General features: G+C 41.7%; 1 protein-coding gene across 1 annotated transcript in view; it reads left to right on the top strand.

Moving 5' to 3' along the window:
• The window catches only part of CUBN (cubilin), a 219,163-nt gene that overhangs the window by 48,895 nt on the left and 146,926 nt on the right, over positions 1 to 23,342 (top strand). Inside the window, exons 23-27 of the mRNA XM_077809433.1 lie at positions 5,075 to 5,261; positions 8,433 to 8,593; positions 9,860 to 10,041; positions 11,729 to 11,885; positions 16,924 to 17,111. Coding sequence (XP_077665559.1) covers positions 5,075 to 5,261; positions 8,433 to 8,593; positions 9,860 to 10,041; positions 11,729 to 11,885; positions 16,924 to 17,111 — 875 coding nt within the window. The remainder of the gene's footprint in view (positions 1 to 5,074; positions 5,262 to 8,432; positions 8,594 to 9,859; positions 10,042 to 11,728; positions 11,886 to 16,923; positions 17,112 to 23,342) is intronic.

Here is a 23,342-nt window from a genome sequence, read left to right as displayed (position 1 = left end):
GCCGTAGTCTTCAGTGGGAGCACGATTGCGTTCCATATATGTATTTAATTATCCTTTGTTTATTCACAAATACCTGTTCTGTTTTTAGTCAAAGAAGGTTACATTTTATTCTTTCCTTTGTGGAGCTTTAGCTAGTCATTCTTAGCAAGAGCTTTTATCATGTTTTTGTGCCATTTGCTTTTTGGATGGAAATTTTGTTCACAAATTCCATATTTGACATACATATTCCACATCCCTCCCATCTGGGGTATGATGGGAGTGACTATGACTATGGTTTGAGATTTCTCAGCTTCTGTAGGACTAAGAGAAGACGGCACTGACTGATCAGAGAGGCCAGAGTTAAAGGAGGAGGTAGCTGGACATTATAACTTTGGTAGCTGGACAGTCTAACTTTGGTTTAACTGCGGTGCTGGTAAACATTTTTATAAAAATCATCCGCTTATTGACAACCCAGCCTGATGCGGGGCATCACTTTTTGTCAGATTAATTTGTATCTGCCAGCCTTATTATCTGCCATCAAATGTGGGCTATTCAAACTGAAATGAATCTGTATCAAAAGCAAATATGGCTTCAGACTCCTATCAGCTCCCTCATCTCTAGCATTAACATTTCCTTTCTTAGTTTCATTTTATTGCTTCCTTTCCTACTATTATCTGAGATTGGGAATAATTCCTTTCCTTAAATTTTCCCTGTTACCTGGAAGGTATTTATAGAGTATGATCATGAACAATCCCAGCACCAATTCTTTTCTTTTCTGTACTTTCTGGGCCAAATATTGCTTTCAGCTAGGCTTCTGAAACCCCACGGGCTTCAGAAAGGCTGCACAAGTATAACCAAAGAGAAAATGTAGACTTGTAGGTCTAACTTTCTTGTTGATAGAATAGTGTAAATTCAACTCTAAGATGACACTTCAATGGACATTATCAGTAATTCCCATCGGGAGATGAGAGGGATGGACCTTCTCCCCTGCTGAGTGGGAAAAGATGGGAATTGAAAGTTGTATTTGGCAGATATACACAGAGAAGTCAAGGAGGGATTGCGATTCAGTTTAAATTGCTGTGACTAGTGTTTCTGAATAATGGGGTTGAAACACTTTACAAAGGACCTTTGTTCTCCTTCTCATCCCTCAGCTGTGGTTGGTAAAAATTTAAGTCAGTTAATGCCTGCCAGCAGAAGGCTCTCGAGTGTAGATGTGCTTTATCTACTGCCTGTGGAGAGGAATACACTTCATGTGGCGAAGTGGCTTCTTTTTCTTTTTTGTAAATATGCCGAACGTGATATAAAGATCTTAGTGTTCGAGAATCTGTGTTCTTTTTTGGCAGTGTAAGATCAAACTAAAAGAAAAATCACAATTTTACCGATGATTTAATACTCTGAATTTTGCTTTGGATTAATAGGCATCATGGCAACCAATGAATATCCCTTTATTGGAACAGATGCTAACATCATTTTCTGTGCTGTGCATGGCTGCATGAGAAAGAAACATGAAACCTGACTTTTTTATTAGTATTAGTATTGGCAATGTTATACCAGGTTGCAGTAGTTTACAGCCTTTTCTAGGGGAGCAAACGTTAATGTTGTACTGAAATCAGAACCCGATTCAGTGGGTTTCGAAAACCTCACACACTGGCAAAGAAAGATGTGTGATCATTCTGGACAAGTACCCTTTTCTTCTTTCTTTAGTGAACTTGAGTAGTATATTTAAAATGAATTGGGAATACATATTTTTCCAGTCTTTTATTAATCTCATCATGGCATCAGGCATTCTGAAACTTGGCAAGGGGTCCAGAGTTCCTCTTTCTGGCTGCTTACCTAATAATTTGCATTAGTATTTGCAAACCGAAGCTAGCACATTTCAAAGAAAATTGACTTTTTGATGCTGTGTTAGTGAGGGAAACGCAAAAGATGAGTACCCGTTCGTCAGCTGAAACCAGAGTAAGGGGAGCAATAGTAGTTGGGCTGGATGATGCATATGTAAGTAAGTAAGGCCATTTGGCACATTTACTCTTCTTATAATCTTTACAGCACTGTATCTGAAATGTGTTCTTGGCTCTGTGTAGTTGTAGCTGGAGGACTGACATGGGAGAGTCAGTTACTATAAGACCTGTCACGTTTCTCTTTCGATCTTTGAGTTCTGGTGCAAAATGTGGAACAAAAAATAACTTGCGGTTTGGATCGCCACCCAGGTTTGAAAATAGATTCCTTTCAGGGAAGCAAACATTAGTGATGCAGGGAAACTGGAACATCATTTCTCTTGAGGGACTGCAGTGGTTGCTCTTAAAAGTGGTGGTTAATGTTCACACTGAAATTACATCATAACATAACCATTTTAATACTCTCTATACTAGAACCCGGCATTCATTGTCTCAGCCCTTGAATGAAGGCACAACCGTAATACTGCCAGTCCCAAGCATTCAGAAATCATGAGCCAGGCCCCCAAATAATCATGACATTGACCTAAACATTTTGAGGGCTTGGGGTTTTTTTCCCTTTTAGGTCTTGAGCCTTTAGGGTGCACTTGATACACATTTTTGCGCTTCTGTCTACAACCATGAGGGCTAGAAACGTACTTTATAAAATCAAAAAATCATCTGACTTTAAGATTGGAGGCTTGAAGAAAAATGCCAAATATCATGAGATTCATGATACAATAATGAAAGTTGGCAACACTTGTGAAGGTATTGCACATTGGACTGATGAAGTACCAGAGATTTCATTGAAGGTGACCAAACTTGACCTTAAAATTACATGCATGCATTTGAGCATGTTTATGGATATGGCAGCTTTTCTAAATTACACATAAGTGAAATGAAAGAAATGACGTGTATGGTAATGCCATCAAGGCAGCATTGTCTGTCTCACCTACTGAGTAGAACAAAGTGTTCATAGTACTTCTCTTCACGTAGTCATTTGTACTGAGTGTGAGCCATGTAAAAAGATGTGCATGTCATATTTCTGATCACATATCTTAGCTTTTCATTTGATGAGAGGTTGGCGGAGTAAATCATAGCAAAAGGAAGAGTAAAGAGGGCTCACACAGTATTGGATTGAAGCAAGAGTTCAGTATTGTACTGTCAGTTTAGAAAGCATATTAGTTAGATCACATTTGTCATATTTAATCTTTCTAGATAATTAAAACACAGAGGGAATTTTTCACTTTTTATCCCTCAGATTGGTCATAGAATCATAGAATCATAGAATATCAGGGTTGGAAGGGACCTCAGGAGGTCATCTAGTCCAACCCCCTGCTCAAAGCAGGACCAATCCCCAATTAAATCATCCCAGCCAGGGCTTTGTCAAGCCTGACCTTAAAAACTTCTAAGGAAGGAGATTCTACCACCTCCCTAGGTAATGCATTCCAGTGTTTCACCACCCTCCTAGTGAAGAAGTTTTTCCTAATATCCAACCTAAACCTCCCCCACTGCAACTTGAGACCATTACTCCTTGTCCTGTCCTCTTCTACCACTGAGAATAGTCTAGAACCATCCTCTCTGGAACCACCTCTCAGGTAGTTGAAAGCAGCTATCAAATCCCCTCTCATTCTTCTCTTCTGCAGACTAAACAATCCCAGTTCCCTCAGCCTCTCCTCATAAGTCATGTGTTCCAGACCCCTAATCATTTTTGTTGCCCTTCGCTGGACTCTCTCCAATTTATCCACATCCTTCTTGTAGTGCGGGGCCCAAAACTGGACACAGTACTCCAGATGAGGCCTCACCAATGTCGAATAGAGGGGAATGATCACGTCCTCGATCTGCTCGCTATGCCCCTAGGTCATATGATTTGTGCTCTCTTATGACATAAGTAATATTTCAGTAATATTCAGTAATAAGTAATATTTCAGAAAATTAAATAGGCAAATTTCGAAAGGTTTTATGAAATTAAATGTTATAATTATTAAGTTCATCAGAGCAGAATGGTGATCCTGCTATTCGAGATGTGAAGGGCCTGTGGCTTGCATCAGTTCTTATGCTACTATGTAAAGTATTGGGCATTAAACTGTAGCAGTAGTTTGTTACAAACTTAGGTTCCAGAGATCTGTTAAGGCCTGGTGAAACGGTTAAAGTTAGTCATTGCATTCTACTATCTGCTTCGACTGTACGTTGTAATTAGTGTAACTATGATCACTACATATGAAACATTCCATGAATTCTATCATGCATGCCATTATTCTTATATTCTGTCCTACAGCAAGAGTTTGAACTTTTGTGGAGCCTTTGCTCTCTCTTTTCGCAGAGGTTCTCTCAAATCCCCTCATTTCTCCATCCCATTTTCCACCTCACACCAAGGCTCAGTGTCATGGTTGCCCTCTTGTTGGTCCAGGAGGGATGGATGCAACTCATTCTAGAACTGTACCTTGGAGAGAACTGCTGGGTCCTGGCAATCAGGGATTTTATGCTTTCCTGCAGGTAGAATGTGACCAGTCAGGTGCCCCTTCATGACTTAGGTAAACAGAAAAAGGACATTAGAAAGGAAAATCAACATTGCTCCTAGTTTAGTCCAAAGGAGGCTGCCTGAGAGCAATGGGAGATGTTCTCTTCACACAGGGAGTGAATGCATGGAAGGTTTCTAAGCCTCTGTTGCTCAGATGTTCAGGGCTCGATGGCAACACATTGTGCTGACTGCAGATCATCAAGCTAGCCATTACAGTGTCCTTTTTTCCTGTCTACCAGTGTAAGATTAAAGCCTGTTTAGCAACTACAAATACTTAACCCTCCACCACACCACACATACCACCACCACCTCTGCCTTTTGTATGCACAGTGATTAAAGAAAGTTTTACTTAAACAATCAACGTGTCAAATCAAGTACAATAAATCCCTTACACATCCTGGATTCTGTTTTTGGTTTGATGGATTACTGTAAATTGGGAGCTCCATCAATAAGATTTTTCCAAGATAAGTTACAATACAGAGTAGATCAGGATGTTTGGTCTCCTGTCTGTCAGAAATAGATATTTATTTTTAATTAAATATGTGCTTTAAACTGTTTCATAACCAACAGACATCTTTGGAATGGGACGTTGTGGTTGATGTATCTTCAAGTCACTGTGTGTTCTGCTTCTTTCTTTTAAAAGTATGTTCCCATCAATACACTGATGCCACTGGTATGCTGACATCTCCAAACTACCCCAGAAACTACCCTGTCAAGACAGAATGCATATACAGGATCCGAGTGGAAACCAACAAACAGATTGTGCTGCATTTCACCAACTTCACCTTGGAAGGGAATAAGCTTTGTTCAATGGATTATGTGGAAATCAGGCAAGCCCATTGAGTTCTATTATCCTCGTTACTGATTGTAACCAAGGGTAGGAAGTAGAATCCGTTTAGGCTGAACAAGAAACTGTAGCCTGAAATGTACCTGGGGCTGGCACGCTGGGAAAGGGTTTGTTAGTGAACTAGAAATAAAACCTTGTTGCTCCCTCCTTCCTGTTCCATTCTTATATTTCCCACCTCTGATGGTCCTGGAGAAATTCCAGCTCCATCAGGGTAAGTGAATGGATTCTTGTGGGGCTTATAAATTCCTCAGCAGAAGGACCATCTCTTCTTGTACTGGTTGGGGAGAGGCACTATAAGTGAAAGAAAGCATAGAGTCAGATAAAGTAAAAAATCTTAAATGAATCAGACTGAATCATAGAATCTCTATGGATAGATATTCCATGCTTGAACAATAAGATACAGCAGTAAGAATCTACTGCTGACCACCTGACCAGGATGGTGACAGCGACTGTGAAATGCTCAGGGAGGTTAGAGTGGCTTCATAGGCAGAACATGCAATAATAATGGAGGGATTTCAACTATCCTCATATTGTGTATATGTCACCTCAGGATAGGATGCAGAGATAAAATTTCTTCACTCCACAAATGACTGCTTCATGGAGCAGCTAGTCCTGGAACGCACAAGGGAAGAGGCAATTCTTGATTTTGTCCTAAGTGGAGCATAGGATCTGGTCCAGGAGCTGGATATAGCTGAACTGCTTGGTAATAGCGACCATGCTGTAATTAAATTTAACATCTGTGTGTGGGGGAAAATGCTAAACAAACCCACCACAGTAGCATTTAATTTCAAAAAGAGGGACTACACAAAAATGAGGAAGCTAGTTAAACAGAAATCAAAAGGGACAATCACAAAGGTTAAATACCTGCAGACTGCACGGAGACTATTTTTAAAACGCTGTAATAGAGTCACAAATAAAATATATATACCCCCAAATAAAAAAAAACAGTCAGAGGACCAAAAAAATGCCAGCAATGCTAAACAGCAGAATAAAAGAGGTGGCGAGAGGCAAAAAGGCATCTTTTAAAAATTGGAAGTCAAATCCTAATGAGGAAAATAGAAAGGAGTGTAAAATTATAATAAGGCAGTCCAAGAAAAAATTAGAAGCACAACAAGTGAAGGACACAAAAACTAACAGCAATTTTGTAAGTAGATCAGAAGCAGCAAGCCTGCCAAACAATGTGTGGGGCAACTGGATGACTGAGGTGCTAAAGGGGCACACAAGGAAAACGAGGCTATTGCAGAGAAGCTAAATGATGTCTTTGCATCAGTCTTCACTACAGAGGATGTGGGGGAGATCCCTATACCCAAGCCATTCCTTTTAGGTGACAGACTGTCCCAGATTGAGGTGTTGATAGAGGATGTTTTGGAACAAATTGATCAATTAAAGAGTAATAAATCACCAGGAACTCAGATAGGAAATTGCAGAACTATTAACTGTGGTATGTAACCTACATTTGAATCAGACTCTGTAGCAGGTGACTGGAAAGTAGCTAATGTAACACCTACACCTAAAACCCTGATATAACGCAGTCCTCAGGAGCCAAAAAATCTTACCACGTTATAAGTGAAACCTATAGGTGCGTTATATCGGGGTAGAGTGATTAGAGTCTACAAAGAAATAATGTGCTTTGAAATTTTACTAGGAAAGATATTTTTATTCCTTTAGGATAAAAATGTTTGTAAACTTGCGAACTAAATCATTTTTGTTAGTAGGGACAGAGGGTCTCGGGCGGGAGGGAGGCAGGAGCCGTGTGAAGTGGTGGTGGCAGCGGCGGCAAAACCGCCCAGCCCGGCGGAGAGCGCAGCACCCCCTGGCCGGGGCGCGGGAGGAGTGGAGCCGGGGCCAGGGCTGCAGCACGGATCCGCTCCCTCCGGCCGCAGGCACCCGGACTGGAGCATGAACTTCCGCCCCTCGGGTCACCGCAGCCTGGCTGAGCCCCGCTACATCCCCACCGCGTGACCCCTGTTCCCCTTCCCCCCATTGGCCCCATTATCCAACCCCTCGGCCCTGGCCCGGCACCCGTGTGGGAGCCAGACAAGCTGATGCGCGGATCCGCCGGAGCACGCAGCCCCGCCCCCCAGAGTGCTGCTTTACCGCCCAGCCCGGTAAAGAGGAGAGAACAGACCTTCTATCATAACAAGGCTAAACCAAATGGTTTAATAAAAACAACTAGAAACAGGATTTCTCTCTTTAAAATATGGCTCTACTTTGGTGGCAGCATATTAAAATGGCACCTTGGATTGTTTTTTAAACCCTACTGTAGGACCTGCATTTTTTTGTATGTGAAATTGCATGATACTAACATTACAGAAAAGTCAATGACAGTATCATCACTATAATACTTTCAGTGAGGGGTGTGCGTGTGTGCAGAAATGTGACTACCCTCAAAACCAACATGTTCAGGAGGCATAACAAAGCTTTGCTTGTGCACCCTGATTGCAACATTAGGGGGTGCCACCACCAGCTAAGGGCAGGATCAGAAGTGTCAGCTGTGGAATCATCTGTGGAGGCCAGAGAAAATCATCTAAAACTGAGATTCAACCCATCTGTTCTGAAATATAGGTAGGCTAATATAGGCCTACCTATATTTGTCTGTTGCTTTATAGAGGACAGACATGATGACACTGATGCTTTGCCCTCATTGCTCCCCCATGCAGCTTCGAAGATCCCAGAGATGCTTCTTTGGCTCTGTCAGGATGTTGTGATGTTTTGAACCTGTACTGGAATGAAATTGTTGAGATTTATGCTCAGCTTTTGAAGGTATTTAGGCATTGCTGCTCTCAGTGTTGCACCACTTAATTTAACTTAAGATTTTGGGCCCTAATCTCATTTCCAATAGGGATTTAGGAACCTAAATCTCATCAGCTGTCAGTGGAATTTTGGCTTTTGAAATGAGAGAGAGGTTACTAAATCATTTGGGCCTTGCAATGCTGAGTGCAGCAATGCCTAAATACCTTCAAAAGCTAGGTCAAAATGCTTGCAAGTGGTGTGTGAGTAGTTGATTAAAACGTCTTGCACATAGCAGAACCCCTTCAGTAGTTAATAATGTATTCCTGCTAAAGACAAAGCTGAAGGAATCCCAGGAGACATTTCATTTACTTTTCTCACTCTTACCTGTTTGGCCCAAGATTTTTCTTCTGTTTCATTCTAGAGATGGAGGCTATGAAACTTCACCAGTGCTTGGAAAGTACTGTGGTTCGGCTCTGCCTCCTGTAATCATCTCCCATAGTAACAGGCTGTGGATAAAATTTGTAAGTGATGTATATGGCACAAGAACTGGATTTTCAGCTTACTGGGATGGTACCACAACAGGTAAAAAGACAGGTTTCAGAGTAGCAGCCGTGTTAGTCTGTATCCATAAAAAGAAAAGGAGTACTTGTGGCAGCTTAGCGATTAACACATTTATTAGAGCATAAGCTTTCGTGCGCTACAGCTCACTTCATCAGATGCATGAAAATGAGAATGAGAATGCCAAGGGTGGAACTATTTGACCAATCTCCTTGTTAGATCTTTTATTTTTTATTCTGTGCTGTTTTCTATCTCCCCTGCACCTAACTGCATCCTGAATCCCCTTTAAACACTTTCCCCCAAACTTAACTGATTGGTGGCAACACAAGTTCAAGCAGTTTAGAAAAGGGATCTACATTTCCTGTTCTTGGGTAAATAAGGGTTTCTCTCCAAGTGATTTACGATAGCACCATATTCTAGTTTATATTTTAACTTCCACTCTATCCTTTGTTTCTGTGCTTGTTAGGAAATGAATGGTGCTAACAGAAGTGGGGCTGAGAGATACAGCGTGGGAGGGCAGTGGAGCAGGATTTAGTATTAGAACAGCAGAGTATGAGATAGGACTCCTGGGTTCTGTTGCTGTCTCTGTCCCTGACTTCCTATGAGACATTTGGTGAATCATTTATCCTTTCATTTCTTCAGGTTACTATTTGTATAGTAATAGCTATCTCAAAGGAATGCTGTTAGGATTAATTAGCTAATATGCATAAAATGCTTTAAGATCCCCAGGGGAAAGGTGCTATCAAAGTGCAGTTATTATTGTATATTTGCTATCTTCTGTTACATAATTGTGGCAAGAAAGAAAAGAAAGTATGAGGATAAACCTAAAGTCCCTTAAAAAGAGCTATAAACTCATTGCCATGGCATCAGTAACCATGGAAAGACTCATGCTAATGGATGTAATACATTCATTAGCAGATGATTTGTACTTTTCCTGAAGTGTAATTCCAGCAGGACACGTCTCTTGCCTGAGGTTAGAATTTTCCCAAGGGGCTCTACAGTGTGTATAATCCTGTGAGGTAGCTCCCTGCCGTGAAGCATTTAATTGGATAAAGGAGAGTTACAGTAGAAGAGTAGTTTTCAGAGTAGCAGCCGTGTTAGTCTGTATTCGCAAAAAGAAAAGAAGTACTTGTGGCACCTTAGAGACTGACCAAATTATTTGAGCATAAGCTTTCGAGAGCTACAGCTCACTTCATCGGACGAGTAGAAAACTAAGCATAAAATCTCTTTATGAGAGAGAGACTGGGGAGGTTTAATGCAGTTAATTATGGTTCTCTTTGTTCTTTTCAGGCTGTGGTGGGACCCTCACAACTTCATCTGGCATGTTCATGTCTCCCAACTATCCCATGCCTTATTACCACAATTCAGAATGCTATTGGTTGTTGAAGTCAAGCCGAGGCAGTCTTTTTGAAATCCAGTTTCAACAGTTCCACTTGGAGTTTCATCCAAAATGCAGCTCTGATTACCTTGCTGTATGTACAGTCTCTCTCTCTTCCTCAGATTAGGGTGACCAGAAAGCAAGTGTGAAAAATCGGGATGGGGTGGGGGGTAATAGGAGCCTATATAAGAAGAAGACCCAAAAATAGGGACTGTCCCCATAAAATTGGGACATCTGGTCACCCTACCTCAGATACTAGGGGTATAAGTGCTAGAACTAGGGGTGTGGGGCATGCTGCAGCATCCCCTGACTTGAAGTGGTTTCCATTATATATAAAGTTTACAGTTGGTTTGTTAGAGGGCTTATTCCTTCACCCACTTACTTCCCTGGTCCTTCTCACATGAACAGAGAGCAATAATACCCGAAGTCCAAAGGTGCAAACAATTCGATGTTTATTGGGGTGAACTTCCAGCAAGCATGATTCCAGTTTCCTTCCTTAGTATCCCCCTTCCCAGCTCTGACACCACAGAGCCTTACACCTGTGTCCCTGTTCCCATTCCTACCCTTAGCCAAACATGATTCCAACTTCCTTACTCCCATTCCCATTTCCCCCTTTAGCAAAACATGATTCCAATTTTCTTACCCCCATTCCCTGTTCCCATCTCACACACCCACATGCCCACCCCCACCCACACCCACTCACTTCCTCATTGACTACAGACTATATAGTAAAACTTGAGTTCTGCTTAGCTATACCTTAACCAATCATTTTCCTGAAATTTAACTAACCAATCCTAACATATTGTAATATGATTATGTAACCAATTATATCCCACCACCTTAATTAGTTTATACCCAGCAAAATTAATTATACAGCAGACAGAAACAATCACAGAACCAGACAGAGATTATACAGACAAACAATAGCAAAGTGGGAACTACAATGACAAGACAACACAGAAGTGAGGATTTCACATCCCAGCTATTGATAAGTGAGTTCTTGCCAGACAGGATGCTATCAAACTAAGTTTCCTTTTACATTTTCTAGGCACTTCCCCTTTCTCTGGAGGTGATAGGAATACAATCCTGTCCTGATAGTGCCTGACAGCCCAATAGCACCTTATTTCAGTGTGACTAGTTTGGAATGTGAGGATGTGACCGTTCGCTTCCCAGTTTATGGCTGCCTCTGCTGCTTAGCCAAAGGCCTGAGCCTAAGAACAGGGCCTCAGACTGTCACAGTAAGAGAAGGCCCTTACACCAGCAGATAGTGATTTTGATTCTTTTATACCTCTATAATTAGCCAAGTGATAAGAATACACCTAAATTCTTAGAGTACAGGCCTTTACAGACAGGCCTGAATATCTATATCCTAACATGGTTCAGTGGCTCTCAGCACCCCCACTAGGGGAGGGAGCACAGTGTGAGTGCCCATGTACAGAGAGAGAGAGAGAGAGAGAGAGATTCACACCAAGTGAACAGTTCTAAAGTAGGAAAATTCCATCCTGAATGCCACCTTTAAAGTTATGGAGAGGATTATTTTAGGACAGAGGAGGGTACAGGATGTGTGTGTGTGAGAGAGAGAGATTTAAGAGCAAATTGAAGGTCACTTCAAAAAGTTTGTCCCTTTATACTGTTTTTCCATATATGGCTTTCCCCATAACATGTGATAGCTTTGTTCTCCTTTACTTTACAATGAGAGATCAGTTAAATGTGTTAACAGTTTAATAGTTTTCACTACTATCATCATCCCTCAAGATTTTTATGTCTCTCTTTATTCAAAGGTATATGATGGCAACAGTAGCAGTGCTAAGATGCTGGGTAAATTTTGTGGGAATCAGATACCAGAGTCAATCCGCTCCACCAGGGATGCTTTATATGTGAAACTAAAGACAGATGGTCATTTTGAAGGTAGAGGTTTCCTTGCTGAGTACAAGCAGAGTAAGTATGAACAAGAAGAGTGAGAGTGGCAAGTTGCTAGAATGCCAGCATTGGTTCTACAAACTTCTTATTGTATCCTCTGGTTTCATCTGTGAGCAGAATTCTCTTCCAGGAAGGATTGTGCATGTATTATATTATTTGGCTAGATTCTCTAGTCTGCTAGGGCCACAGCAGATAGTGCACTTGAAATGGACAGAGAGAGCTAGCTGCGAATCCCAACGTAAGAGAAATGTCTCCTGATGGAAAGCAGGTGGAGTTGGCTCTGCTGCCACCTATGTCTGCTGCCCCTTCTACTCTTTCATTAAGGACCGAATGTGTGTGAGGGTGTGTGTCAGGGCCATTCCAGGGTTGGTGCATGGATTGGAGGAGCACAGTGGAACAGTGCGCAGCTGCTCCTGATCTTCCGTTGGTGTAAGTTCAGACATTTTGCCAATGGTGGAAGATAAAGTAGCCCCTTCGCTGCTGTAATTTCTGCTGGGGCTAGGTGGATGAAGATCAAGGAGCCACAACCAGATCCTTTTGGCCCCCTTCAAATGTAATGGAGAATCTGGCCCATAGATTCTAGTAAAGCCAATCTGGAACATTTCTGAGAGCTTAATTTTTCAAAGCATTTGTTGCAAAAGACACATTTTTGAATTTCTTTGCAAAACAATTCTCCTCCTGGAAATCCCTGAAAGTGTTGAAGTTCTACAGAGAGCAGAATACGAACATTTGGAGGTGTCATGTCCATGAATCAGTGTGCTCAGCTTGTTACAATATATGCACAACAGAAACAAATCAGTACTTTTTATACTTATTTTTACTGGTATTAAAAAATGAACTGATGTATTTTTAAACAAAGCTGTCACTAAATCTAGGGGTTTTTTTTAGGAGTCTGAAAGAGAACATGAAAGGTATGTAGGTTTTTGGATTTTAAATATTTTTCTTTTTGGTCATACTCTATATAACACTTTCATGGCTGGTACTTATCTTTTAAATTGTAAGTCATGCAGAATTCTGGCTTTTCTCCATAATCTTGAATATTGTCCCAATATTTAATTTTCTTCTTGCACAATACGTTTTGTGCCATATGGACTAAGTAAACCTTTGATACGTCACTAAGTATAAACTGCATTACAGTTAATCTCTGAATATCCTGAAGATGACATGTCATCTTGAGAAGACTTGTAGGTTTATAGAGAGGGTTGTAGCTGGGCATTCCTCTGGGTTTGAATTACAGTAAATGATTATACCCCACTGTTTCTAATCAGAACGTTTGAAAAGCCAAGGGTATTCAAGTTCGGTTTGTACTCGTGTGGTGCTTTTTTTTTTTTTTTTTTTACCTTTGACTGGCTCACTCATCCCTTAAAGGAATCCCACAGTCCCCATATTCTTTACATGCCACAAAGTAAGACTCTTGATTAGAAAAAGCCTTGTAGCTATGTCCTTTTAAAGAGGACGGTCACGGGATTCTCTAGTCACTGCTGGGGAGTCCGCTTGTGACTGCATCTGTGGAAAAATGCTGCCTGGTCTGATGCCCCCTTCAGTCTCTCATTTGCTCTGTGGCCCTTCTCATACTCAAGCAGTAACAGTGCTTCCTCTTCATGACTCAATGTTCTCCCTCTTCGTGGCTTGGCCCTATAGCCAAGTGACTGTAATTTTCTCCTTCCAGGATATCAAAGCCTCACTGGACCGATTGACTGGGTATTGCCCTGGCAATCTTCCAATTCAAGGCTATGCCACTTTCCCAGGGACTAGAAGGGGAATCTGGGCCCACCCTCTACTCTGGGTTCCAACTCAGGGACCCTTGAATCAGTGGCCAAGGCCTGTACCATCTCAAATCTTGCTGCCATTTTTCTGAACCTTTTTCTACTCCACTTCTATCAGGCTTTTACTCCACCACCCTTCTGGGTAAACCCTTCCTTCAGAGCCTGGAGCCCAGGGCTTCTACTCTCTCCCTGGGTTTCCTTCTTTCCCTCTCTAAGCCCAGAGAGTGACTACAGGCTTCCACACTGCAGCCTCCTTCTGCCCTCACTTCATGGCCTTATACCAGCCCTGCCTGCTCCTGTCCAGCTGGGCTCCACCCTCAATCAGTGCTTGCCTATCAAGCCAACTTTCTTTCAGGTGCTCCCTAGCAGATTACTTAACCCCTTCTGAGCCACATTAACCCTTTCTGTGGGGTGATCACAAGGACCAACAGCATGTTTACAAATGTAGAGTATCTGAGATATCAGCTAAAGGCATGTGTGTTTTGCCATTTACATTACTATTTCATTACTAACGATGCACAATAAATTCAATAAACAAAACTTTTGGTGGCTTGCTCAAACTCTGAAAATGTACAGCAGGTATCAGTTTGAAATAATGTAGTAAATTACCAAATACATTCATGTCTTCTAGTTTGAATGATAGTGTACAGTGAAACATGACACATTCTAAAGGAAAATGTGCTTATTGATGTAAGACAAACATGCAGAGGCACTTACGTGCCAGATGTATTTCTGATACAAAAATAGGACCAGAAGGCAGCTGCATAGTCTAACTCATATTCTTCTAAATCCATTTTGGAGTTTTCATGTAGTCTTTCCCAATGGTGCTTGAGTGTGAATCTGCAGACATGTCCCAATTCACCTGACCCTGAGCCTCAGTTGCACTCTGGGTACTTTAGAACACGTAAGTATCTGCACTTACTGTTCTGTAAATCATTCTGAAAAAATTCCAAGATCTGGAAAGGAGGTATGTGCATTATTTCTGATGACGGATAATGGAAGAGTTGTTCAAGTGACTTTCAGATACCCATAGTTGGTCAATTCAGTCATCAGTCCAGGTGTACCCTTGGATTCCTTGCTAATGCTGAGTTCTCACATAGCATCTGTTAGTAATGCTTTCTACCCTCTCTGCGTGGCTTGGAAACTCCATCCCATCCTGGAGGATGAAGACCTGGCCTTAGTTATTCATGCCTCTGTCAATTCTAAGCAAGAGTACAGCAGTGCAATATGGCTGAGCATGAAGCCTTCAGCACTTAAGAGACTTCAACTACTTAAGAATGCTGCAGCACACCTCCTCAGGAACAAAGGCTACTGCGAATCTATCAGACCTGTCCTCTGCTCTCTACACTGGCTTCCCATAGAATTTTAAATCAAGTTCTAGGTCTCACTACTTATTTTCAAAGCACTCCATGGCCTGGGCCACGGTATCTGAAAAATCATCTAAAGCTCCAGGACAAAGATGGTGGCTGACAGCTATGCTTCTCTGGCAACATGGAACTCTCAACAATCCGAGTAAAAGCTTGGCTGTGCGGAAGACAGAACTTCCTCTGGGGGCAGTCTGAGACTGTGGACTGAACTTCCCCAGAAGCTGAGAACTGTCACAAATCTCACCACTTTTTGCTTTAAGGGCAAGATTCATTTCTTTGGCCTGGCCTTTTCTTCCATAAGTGCATGGCAAAAAGTATATTTGTATTAAAAAAAACCCACACATCCCAACCAAACACAACGCCACACTGCGTGTGCATCTCCCTCTGGGGAGAGGATGAGAGAACAAACTACATGTGACAGATGAGTATCATGTTCTTAAAGCGCTACTGGAAGGCCCTCAGATACTACTGTGATGAACACAGTATAAAAACCTCTATGGAATAGAATTGCTTTGCTAACGTGTTCTTCAAACTCTCTGTATATTTCCTGTTCCAGAAAGAAGAACTTCCTACTTTTCTATTTCCCCCCTGTAGCAGGGCGTGATCCACTCCTGGCTTCTTGCATCACAGACACCTGCGCAGACTGCACTAGATAGAGATCCACACCGTGCTGTTTATTTCAGATCTCTCCAATGCCTTTACAGTTTTAAACGGCAATACTATATACAATGTCCCTTGTATCTTCAGCCCTTTTCCTAGGGCCCAAAAAGAGCGGATGTCTCCTTGAACTGAGAGCTCTGTGAGACTGGACTCAGCTAGCCCTGTTCCCCTTGCACATCCTTCCTGTGCCTTTTTATCAGTCTTCAGCTGATGGGTCAATTAATCCTTTAGCTCGCCCAGCCTGCTACCCTGAGTAGCTAATCACATTTCATTCCTTGGTCAGCCCTCTTGGGGAATTACTTAGTGTCAGAGTGATCAGACCAGAGACTCCCCTGTTAACTCCCTGCCCTCTGCCACCCCCCTCATCTTATTCTGCTCCCATGTACACATTTATATGGGGTAACCAAATACAATATGCTCTGCAGCACAGCATTTACTCATATTGATAGTCTTTGAGTCCAGTGGAATCCAGATTCAGGAAAATAAGAATCACTGATCCAACAGCATGGCTATTCTATACCCTTTCTCTACTTTCTTTTCTCTTTCAAACATTTTTCACCCCACCCTACCCCGGGGAGGGGAAAATTCTCTTTATCCCAGTCAAAATCCACAAATCCTCTACTAGATCTCGGCTTGATGACTAACCAGGGAAAGTATTATTAAGAACTTCATGCTGGCTTCCAGCATGTTAAACCAGTTAGGAAGTCCAACTCAAGCCAACTATGTTTCATTTGTCTTTCTAGCCATGTGGGATCTTTTTTTTTCCCCCCTAGTTCCCTGAAATGGTATGTGAGTTTGCAGTATTGTGTCTAAAAACATCCACAGCCACTGTAAATTGGTTCAAAGTGACTTATTTAGCTAAATGGTACATTGCATTTTTATTTTGAGTTTTTTAAAATAATATAAATAGATGTTTTGGAGAATAATTTTGCATTTGAAAAAAATAAAAATAGGCCAAAAGAGTATGTAGGATAATGGGGGAGATCAGCTCATGATTCTAGTCTTACTTGGGAGGAAGGATATGCTTGTAAAGAACGACTTGTAGTTGGGATATCTGGATTTTGTTCCTTGTGCCTGCATTTCCTTGGGAAAATCTCTCTCTCTCTCTCTTTCTCAATTTCCTTCTCTGTAAAACAGGAGTACTAATACCTACCTCGTGCCAGTATTTTTAGGCTTTATTCAGTAGTATTTGTAGATAATTTGAGATCCTGGGATGGAAAGCAGCATACAAAGTATAGTTTATTACTGTATTTTTTTCCCCAGTTTGTCAAGGAATAGTGATTGCCAACCGTAGCCATGGCATCTTGGAAAGTTTAAATTATCCAAACAATTACCCTCTAAATGAATACTGCAGCTGGACCATCCAAACTACAACTGGCAATACACTTAACTACAGCTTTACATCCTTTGATGTAGAAGAAGGACCAAACTGTGATCTGGACTATTTGAAGGTATGAATCCAAATCCAGACCTCATGTAAATCAGTTCCTTTCATGGAGAATAGTCACTGAAAATACAGTATGCCCTCATTTTTTTCAAATTAGAAATATTTTGTTAGAAGAATAAGTAAAGAAACTGCCATTGTTATTGGTTACATGGTATATCTTACCTGTATGTCTATCAGTTTTAGTCTTTTAGTACTTTGAACTCTAGTGAACAGCCAACATCAGAAGCTGGAATCTGAACCTGTAAGTGAACCTGGTGGTTCATCAGTTTCCAAAGGGAACATGTCCTTATGGATTTGAATGCTATTGGACTGACATGGCTTTTTTCTGCCTGGTCAAGATACTGTACGAGCTAGAGTTGTACTCACTGCAAAAAATAGTTGTACATCTTAACATTATTTTAACATGGGCAATATAACATATGGTACCAATTCAACAAAGCATTTATGCACATGTTTGTGTATCCCCTTTCAGCAAAGGCTGTAAGCACATGCTTAAGTATCGTTGACTTGACATTAAACACATGCTAAAGTGTTTTGCTGTGTAGGGGTTGTCTTAAACTCAAATTCAGCATGTGTTAAGGCTTTTTGCCTCTCTAAAAGTGCAATTCAGCCCTGTACAGGGGGCTAACACAAAGCACTTATTCACCACTTAAGCTTTGCATAGGGAAGAATTTCACCCTAAGGGACTATATCCCAAAGTTTTTAATAGTATTATAGCTATTTGGAGCCAGGAAGCTGACAATAGAGTGGTGGGTATCTAAAGGTTCATAGTATTCTTTTGGGCATAGCTAGTGATTTGGGGGCTGGTCTTCCTGAAAGTCAGGTGACAGCTCTGCTAGGCATGTTCGTCCATTCCATCTTAATCTCCTACATCCTTATCCATTTGGGGTGCCAGTTTTCATAGTTGAAAAACTGGTAATAAACTGGTGAAAACGGTGATTCCAACATCTTCCTGCAGGAGACAGGAGTGGAAAGAAGGTAAGCAAGGAAGTGTTGCTGACCAGAAAAGATACTGAGAACTATCAGGAGTCAGTTAAGACCTGAAAAGTTTTGTGGCCAAGTCAAAGAGGAAACATGAGAGCCAAGCTGAGAAATCACACTGCCAAATCCCAAGATGTCAAAGCCATTGATCAGTGAAGGGCAGGGGCCATGCTCACAGTAGAAAGCCCTCAAGGAGAAATGTGGCTGCTAGAAGACAGTATTCCAGGAGCCAGGGCTCGATAGTGTCAGACTTGAGAGGGCTTGATGGGAATTTTAAGAAATAGAAATAGAACACGTTGGTGGGAGGAAGAGGGGGTGGTGTGGATGTGGGGAACTGTGTCCTTTGTTTTAATAATTTCTAGTTTGTTTCTGATGAAAGAAAAATGAAATTAATTTACTAAAAAGGGTAAAATACAGGAGAAAATAGTCATAGAACTGTGTTAAAGAGTCTTTAATTTACAAAAGAGGTGGACAAGTTGCCGAGGCAAAAACCAGAAACATAAAAATTCAAAGTTCAGTTAGACACGTTAGAGGAAAGGATCATTCTGAGAGAAATCAAAAGAATTATTTTTTGTCATAATACAAATATGTCTGTCTTTAAATGTCATTTAAAATTACGATTCCTGGATATGGAAAAGATGTCTTCATTCTGCTGGCATACAAATATGTGCTAATATGTAAAATGAGAACAAGGATGAATGAGTTAGGAAATCAAGTAATGTTTGTGTCACCCTTTGAATTGTGAAAAGGGGAATATTTTGACATTATTACAGAGTCTATGAGATACAGAGGAAAGGGGAGAATGCTTTGGAATGTGCGTGTCACTGATTTTCTAAGCAGATTGTGTATATATGGTATTCCTGTGCTGAAATCCATGCTGAATCTGACTTCTGTTTGTCAGGGGAGAAAAAATTTAATCAGAATAAAGTCTCATAATTATTAGGGTGGAACAGATGTTGCTGTTTTGCAAAATGCTAACATTATTATTACATTTAAAAAGGAAAGCTCCAGAGGGATCAACCAGAAATAACACTGGTTAAAAAGCAGGTGTATATTCCAGATGATTGAAGAAGTAGAGATATTTCATTATTATTATTATTTATTATTTATTTTTTGAAATAGGCTTTGTGTTAACATATATAGGTGTACTCTGGCAGAAACCTTGCTCAGCTGTATAGAGGATGCACTCCAGAACCCATGTAACTGCAGAAGGAAATAAAAGAATAGAGTCACTAAAGAGTCAGTGTAAGGAAAGAGTGACTTACAATATGTGTTTTAGATTAGGAATTTATTCATAATATGTATAAATGGGCCAAAACCAGACCTTTGAATTCTGGGGGGGAAGAGTATATGTGTGTGAGGGAGATATTGGGGAAGTGGGGGGGGTGTATAGATACAGATCTCTGAATCCTACCACACCTTTGTACTTTTGGACCCAGGTCAGATCCCAAACTATAAAAGAGCCCGTTTTTCAATTCCACATTTGAATGTGGCTAAAATATTTGAATCATGATTCAAAGACTTGGGATGGGAACTGTATTTTGTTTGGTAACTAGATATAATAAGGACTTTCAGCTTCACTAGTTGCTCCTTGGCCTGCTAAGAAAGAAAGAAAGAAAACTCTTGCACTCGCTTTCTAGTGGCTGTAGGTTCCTTAAAGTACTGTCATCAACTAGACGAAAAAAACAAAACGCTAAGTGTATAGCTGGGAATGCACTAACACAGTGCTCAGGTGATCAGGGATCAACCAGTGCAAATTAAATGAATGACTGAGCCAAACTGAAATGAAATCACATGGAGATAATGAGAAATCATTAGTGCGTTGCTTTTCCCTTTTCTTTCTCTCCTTTGATCACTGGATGCTAATGTTTTTTGAGTCAGGTTGTGCCTTGAAAGCACTGGCCAGCGTTGGGGTCAAGCCAAACCACCTCATCCCCAACAGAGCTCTGTGAAGGAGCATCAGAGTTTGGATTACATGGGGCCTGATTCTCCACAACTTTGCACCTTGCATAGGCATTCACATCTGTACTAAGTGGGGGTAAAATGCCAGGCATTTCTGATTTGGTGGCATTTTAGACCTACTCAGAGCTTAATTTGTAATGAAAGAGGTGCTGGGGCTCTCACAATTTTTTTACCTGCATAACTGATGCCTAGAGGTGCTGGGGCTATGAAATGTCAAGCCTAGAGGTCCTGGGGCTCAGCCCTGCCACAAATTAAGCACTGGACGTACTCTGCACAGTGTAAGTGCGTACACAGGGCCAAAGCAGGAGAGAATCGGACTGATGGACTTTATCCAGGCATTTTCTAACATTAATGTTGGGTGAGCACTTCCTGAACAAATGAGCAGCATGTTCTGTTTCATGGTCTGGCAGTGGAAGCTGGCTCTCTCCTAGTAACTCTCCGAGGTTGCCTGACATTTTGCAGAGGGTTTACAGCTTAGTTGTTGAGAATATCAGAGCAGCTACATGTACCAAAGTGGTGACAGTGTGGATACAGCACATACAGGGGTGCTGGAACAATCTGTGCAATGGGGGTGCTGAGAGCCATTGAACCAAACTATACACCCTGTATATGTTGGAAACCACTTCAAGCCGGGGTTGCGGGCAGCATCCCCAGCACCCCTAGTTCCAGCACCTATAAGCACATACCTTGTCGCAGACCTGCTTTTTTTTTTTTTTTCTGATGTGACACTAATACTAGTTGAATTAGAGTGTAATTACATTTCCTGCTGTGACTTGGATTTGAAACCTAGCATTAATCTTTTCAGGGGGAAAAATAGCCAGAAGACTTTACCAGTGAGGTTAGGGACATTAACCTAGGAAAGAAATAGTTTACTCTTCTATCTTTACTTCTTGACTTACACTTTATTTAGTGTGACAGATCATAGGCTCAAAAGTGGCAAAACTCTTTTATAAATAAAGAGAATTTAATGTTACTGCATTAGAGATTTGAGTCTAGCAATAGGAATATGAAATTCACTTCCTTCTTATCCGAGAAAAATATGATTTGAAAACCTTTAGTCTTCCTGTCCTTCAGTGGCAAACTACCTCTGTTTTCTTGTACTCACAGCACTTACCCCTCACTTTGAAGTCCAACATGTTTAGCATATGCTTGTAATGATCCTGGGGGAAAAGCCTGCCCACCTCTTCCCAAAGGCACAAAAATGCTTGATGAGCACCAGAACCAGTGTAGTTATGATGTGCAAGGGACAGGATTCAGGCCTTTCATATATGAGGGCAAGTTTCTGTGCACTGTAGAGCACTAGCTGATGTCTACAATAGCACGGTGGGAAGGGATAGTAGATCTTTGTCTCTGCATATCCATTGGCTAACCTGCATGTGTAGTGATGATGCGTATGTTCCATGGAGCATGGGCAGCAGGTATCATAGGCTGGGAGAGGCTGTGCCTCCCCGAACAGCCAGGTGTGGCTCTGCTCTCACACTACCCTTAGACCGCCCGCCTCCTGCTTCCTGCTCTGTGGCTTCCCCTGTGCTATGGCCACAGCTCGGGCTGGGGCCAAGCCGGACACCCTCCTGGTGCTCCAGGGGGGCCACAGGGGGTGGGGCTCTGGGCTCCGGCGGGGGGGGATGCAGAAGGGGTGGCCTGGAGGCTAGCCTCCCCTAGCCGACAGTTGGCATGCCCCCCCCGCAGGCCATGGAGGCTATTGAAGACATGAGTCTGCAGTAGCAAGCACAGAGTAGTCCTCCTGCTACTCCAGAACCAGGCGGGAGTGTGTGTGCGCAGAATTCCTTCCCACATCAACAAACCCTGTAGAGATACCTTGCTCACAACCAGTTATTGGACCTGAATATGTAGGCTCCAGCAAATGGGTACATTCATTCACAGGAAAGCTGTTCTTGAGTACTCTTTCATTTCCTTTTTTGGTAAGAGGATATGTTTTTACCACAGCAACATTCCAGGAATACACCATAATATCCTCTCTCTCCATGTGGGAATAATGCATTAGATAATGGTTGCCTGAACTAAACTGGTAATCCTCTTTTTCTAATGAAGGTACACACAGAAGAAAAGAGATAACACTTTTTTTTCCCCTGGCCCTAGTTTTACTTGCTTCCCTAATTTGAATCAGTAAATAAGATAACACCATATTGGAGCTGGGGGGAGTTGCCCAAGACATATGAGTTATCATGTGATATATATGTCTTTTTAAAAGTCCAGCAGGAATTCTCCAAACCCAGAAGGTGGCTCAGTTTGTGGTCACACACAGATTGCAAAGTATCACCAGCAGCACATCACCCCGTGGAAGCAGATGATAGATGGAATATATTCATCCGGGTTCTTTAGTCAGGCAGTAAATTACAGCCTTCTGGCTGGACTGCAGCGGCATCTGGAAACCCATTAGCACACAAGCTGGCAGTAATCAAACCTATCTACACATAATATACCTACAGGGATTTACAATTCATCAGTAGAAGTTCCTCCGTATGGCATTCTAAGGAAAAAGGCAAATTCTCCTCTCAGCTCTCCATGGCAGTTCTTACCGGTGGTATCATGCTTTCACTGCATGAACAGGTTTTCAGTGGCAGAGCTGAACAATTAGAGAGAGCAGAATATCCGTTAAGATCTGCTTTGACGATCCAAGAGGAGATTTGTGCTCAAAAAGTTTTTCCAAATAGCCTTAATCTTCAGTTCCTCAGATGGTTGGGTATATTTAGAACCACTGTTGGAAAGCAGAATGGAAACCACACTAGTGAGGAGAAAACTCAGTACTGTGATAAATTTGTTAATGGTTAAGGGGCTACATGATCTCTAATTGAAATAAACCTCAGATGGTGAGTGACACAGAGTGATTCAGGATGCGACCAAATGGCGGTTTACTTGAAGACATGCAAAGCCCAGCATGAATGAGTAATACTTTATTTTTAGTTGCACATTTTCTTCAGCTGCTACACCCTGCCAGCTCAGAGTAATGTGACTTTTCCTCTGCCTCCAGGAAAGCAACTAAATACAATGGGGCAACTGTGAAGTGTCAGCATGTCTAATGCATGATAATGTGTAAGCCTCCTGGCAGTGAGAGGAAATTCAGCACTGATCCATCTTTGTTTGTAATTCTTCTCTCCTCTAATGTCTTGCCTCTGTCCTCCAAATTCGCCTGGGAAATGGCAATGTAGAGCCTGGCCTGCTTTGATACACAAGTGAGACCTTCCAAGCAATGATTGAGCTTGTCTCGTTCTTTTTGTGGTTTTACCACCATTGAATGGAGGGACTCAGTGGCATTAGAAAGCCCAGATAA

The sequence above is a fragment of the Eretmochelys imbricata genome, chromosome 2 (assembly GCF_965152235.1).
Source record: "Eretmochelys imbricata isolate rEreImb1 chromosome 2, rEreImb1.hap1, whole genome shotgun sequence".
Lineage (NCBI taxonomy): Eukaryota > Metazoa > Chordata > Testudines > Cheloniidae > Eretmochelys > Eretmochelys imbricata.
This window is presented reverse-complemented; position numbering and strand designations above follow the sequence as displayed.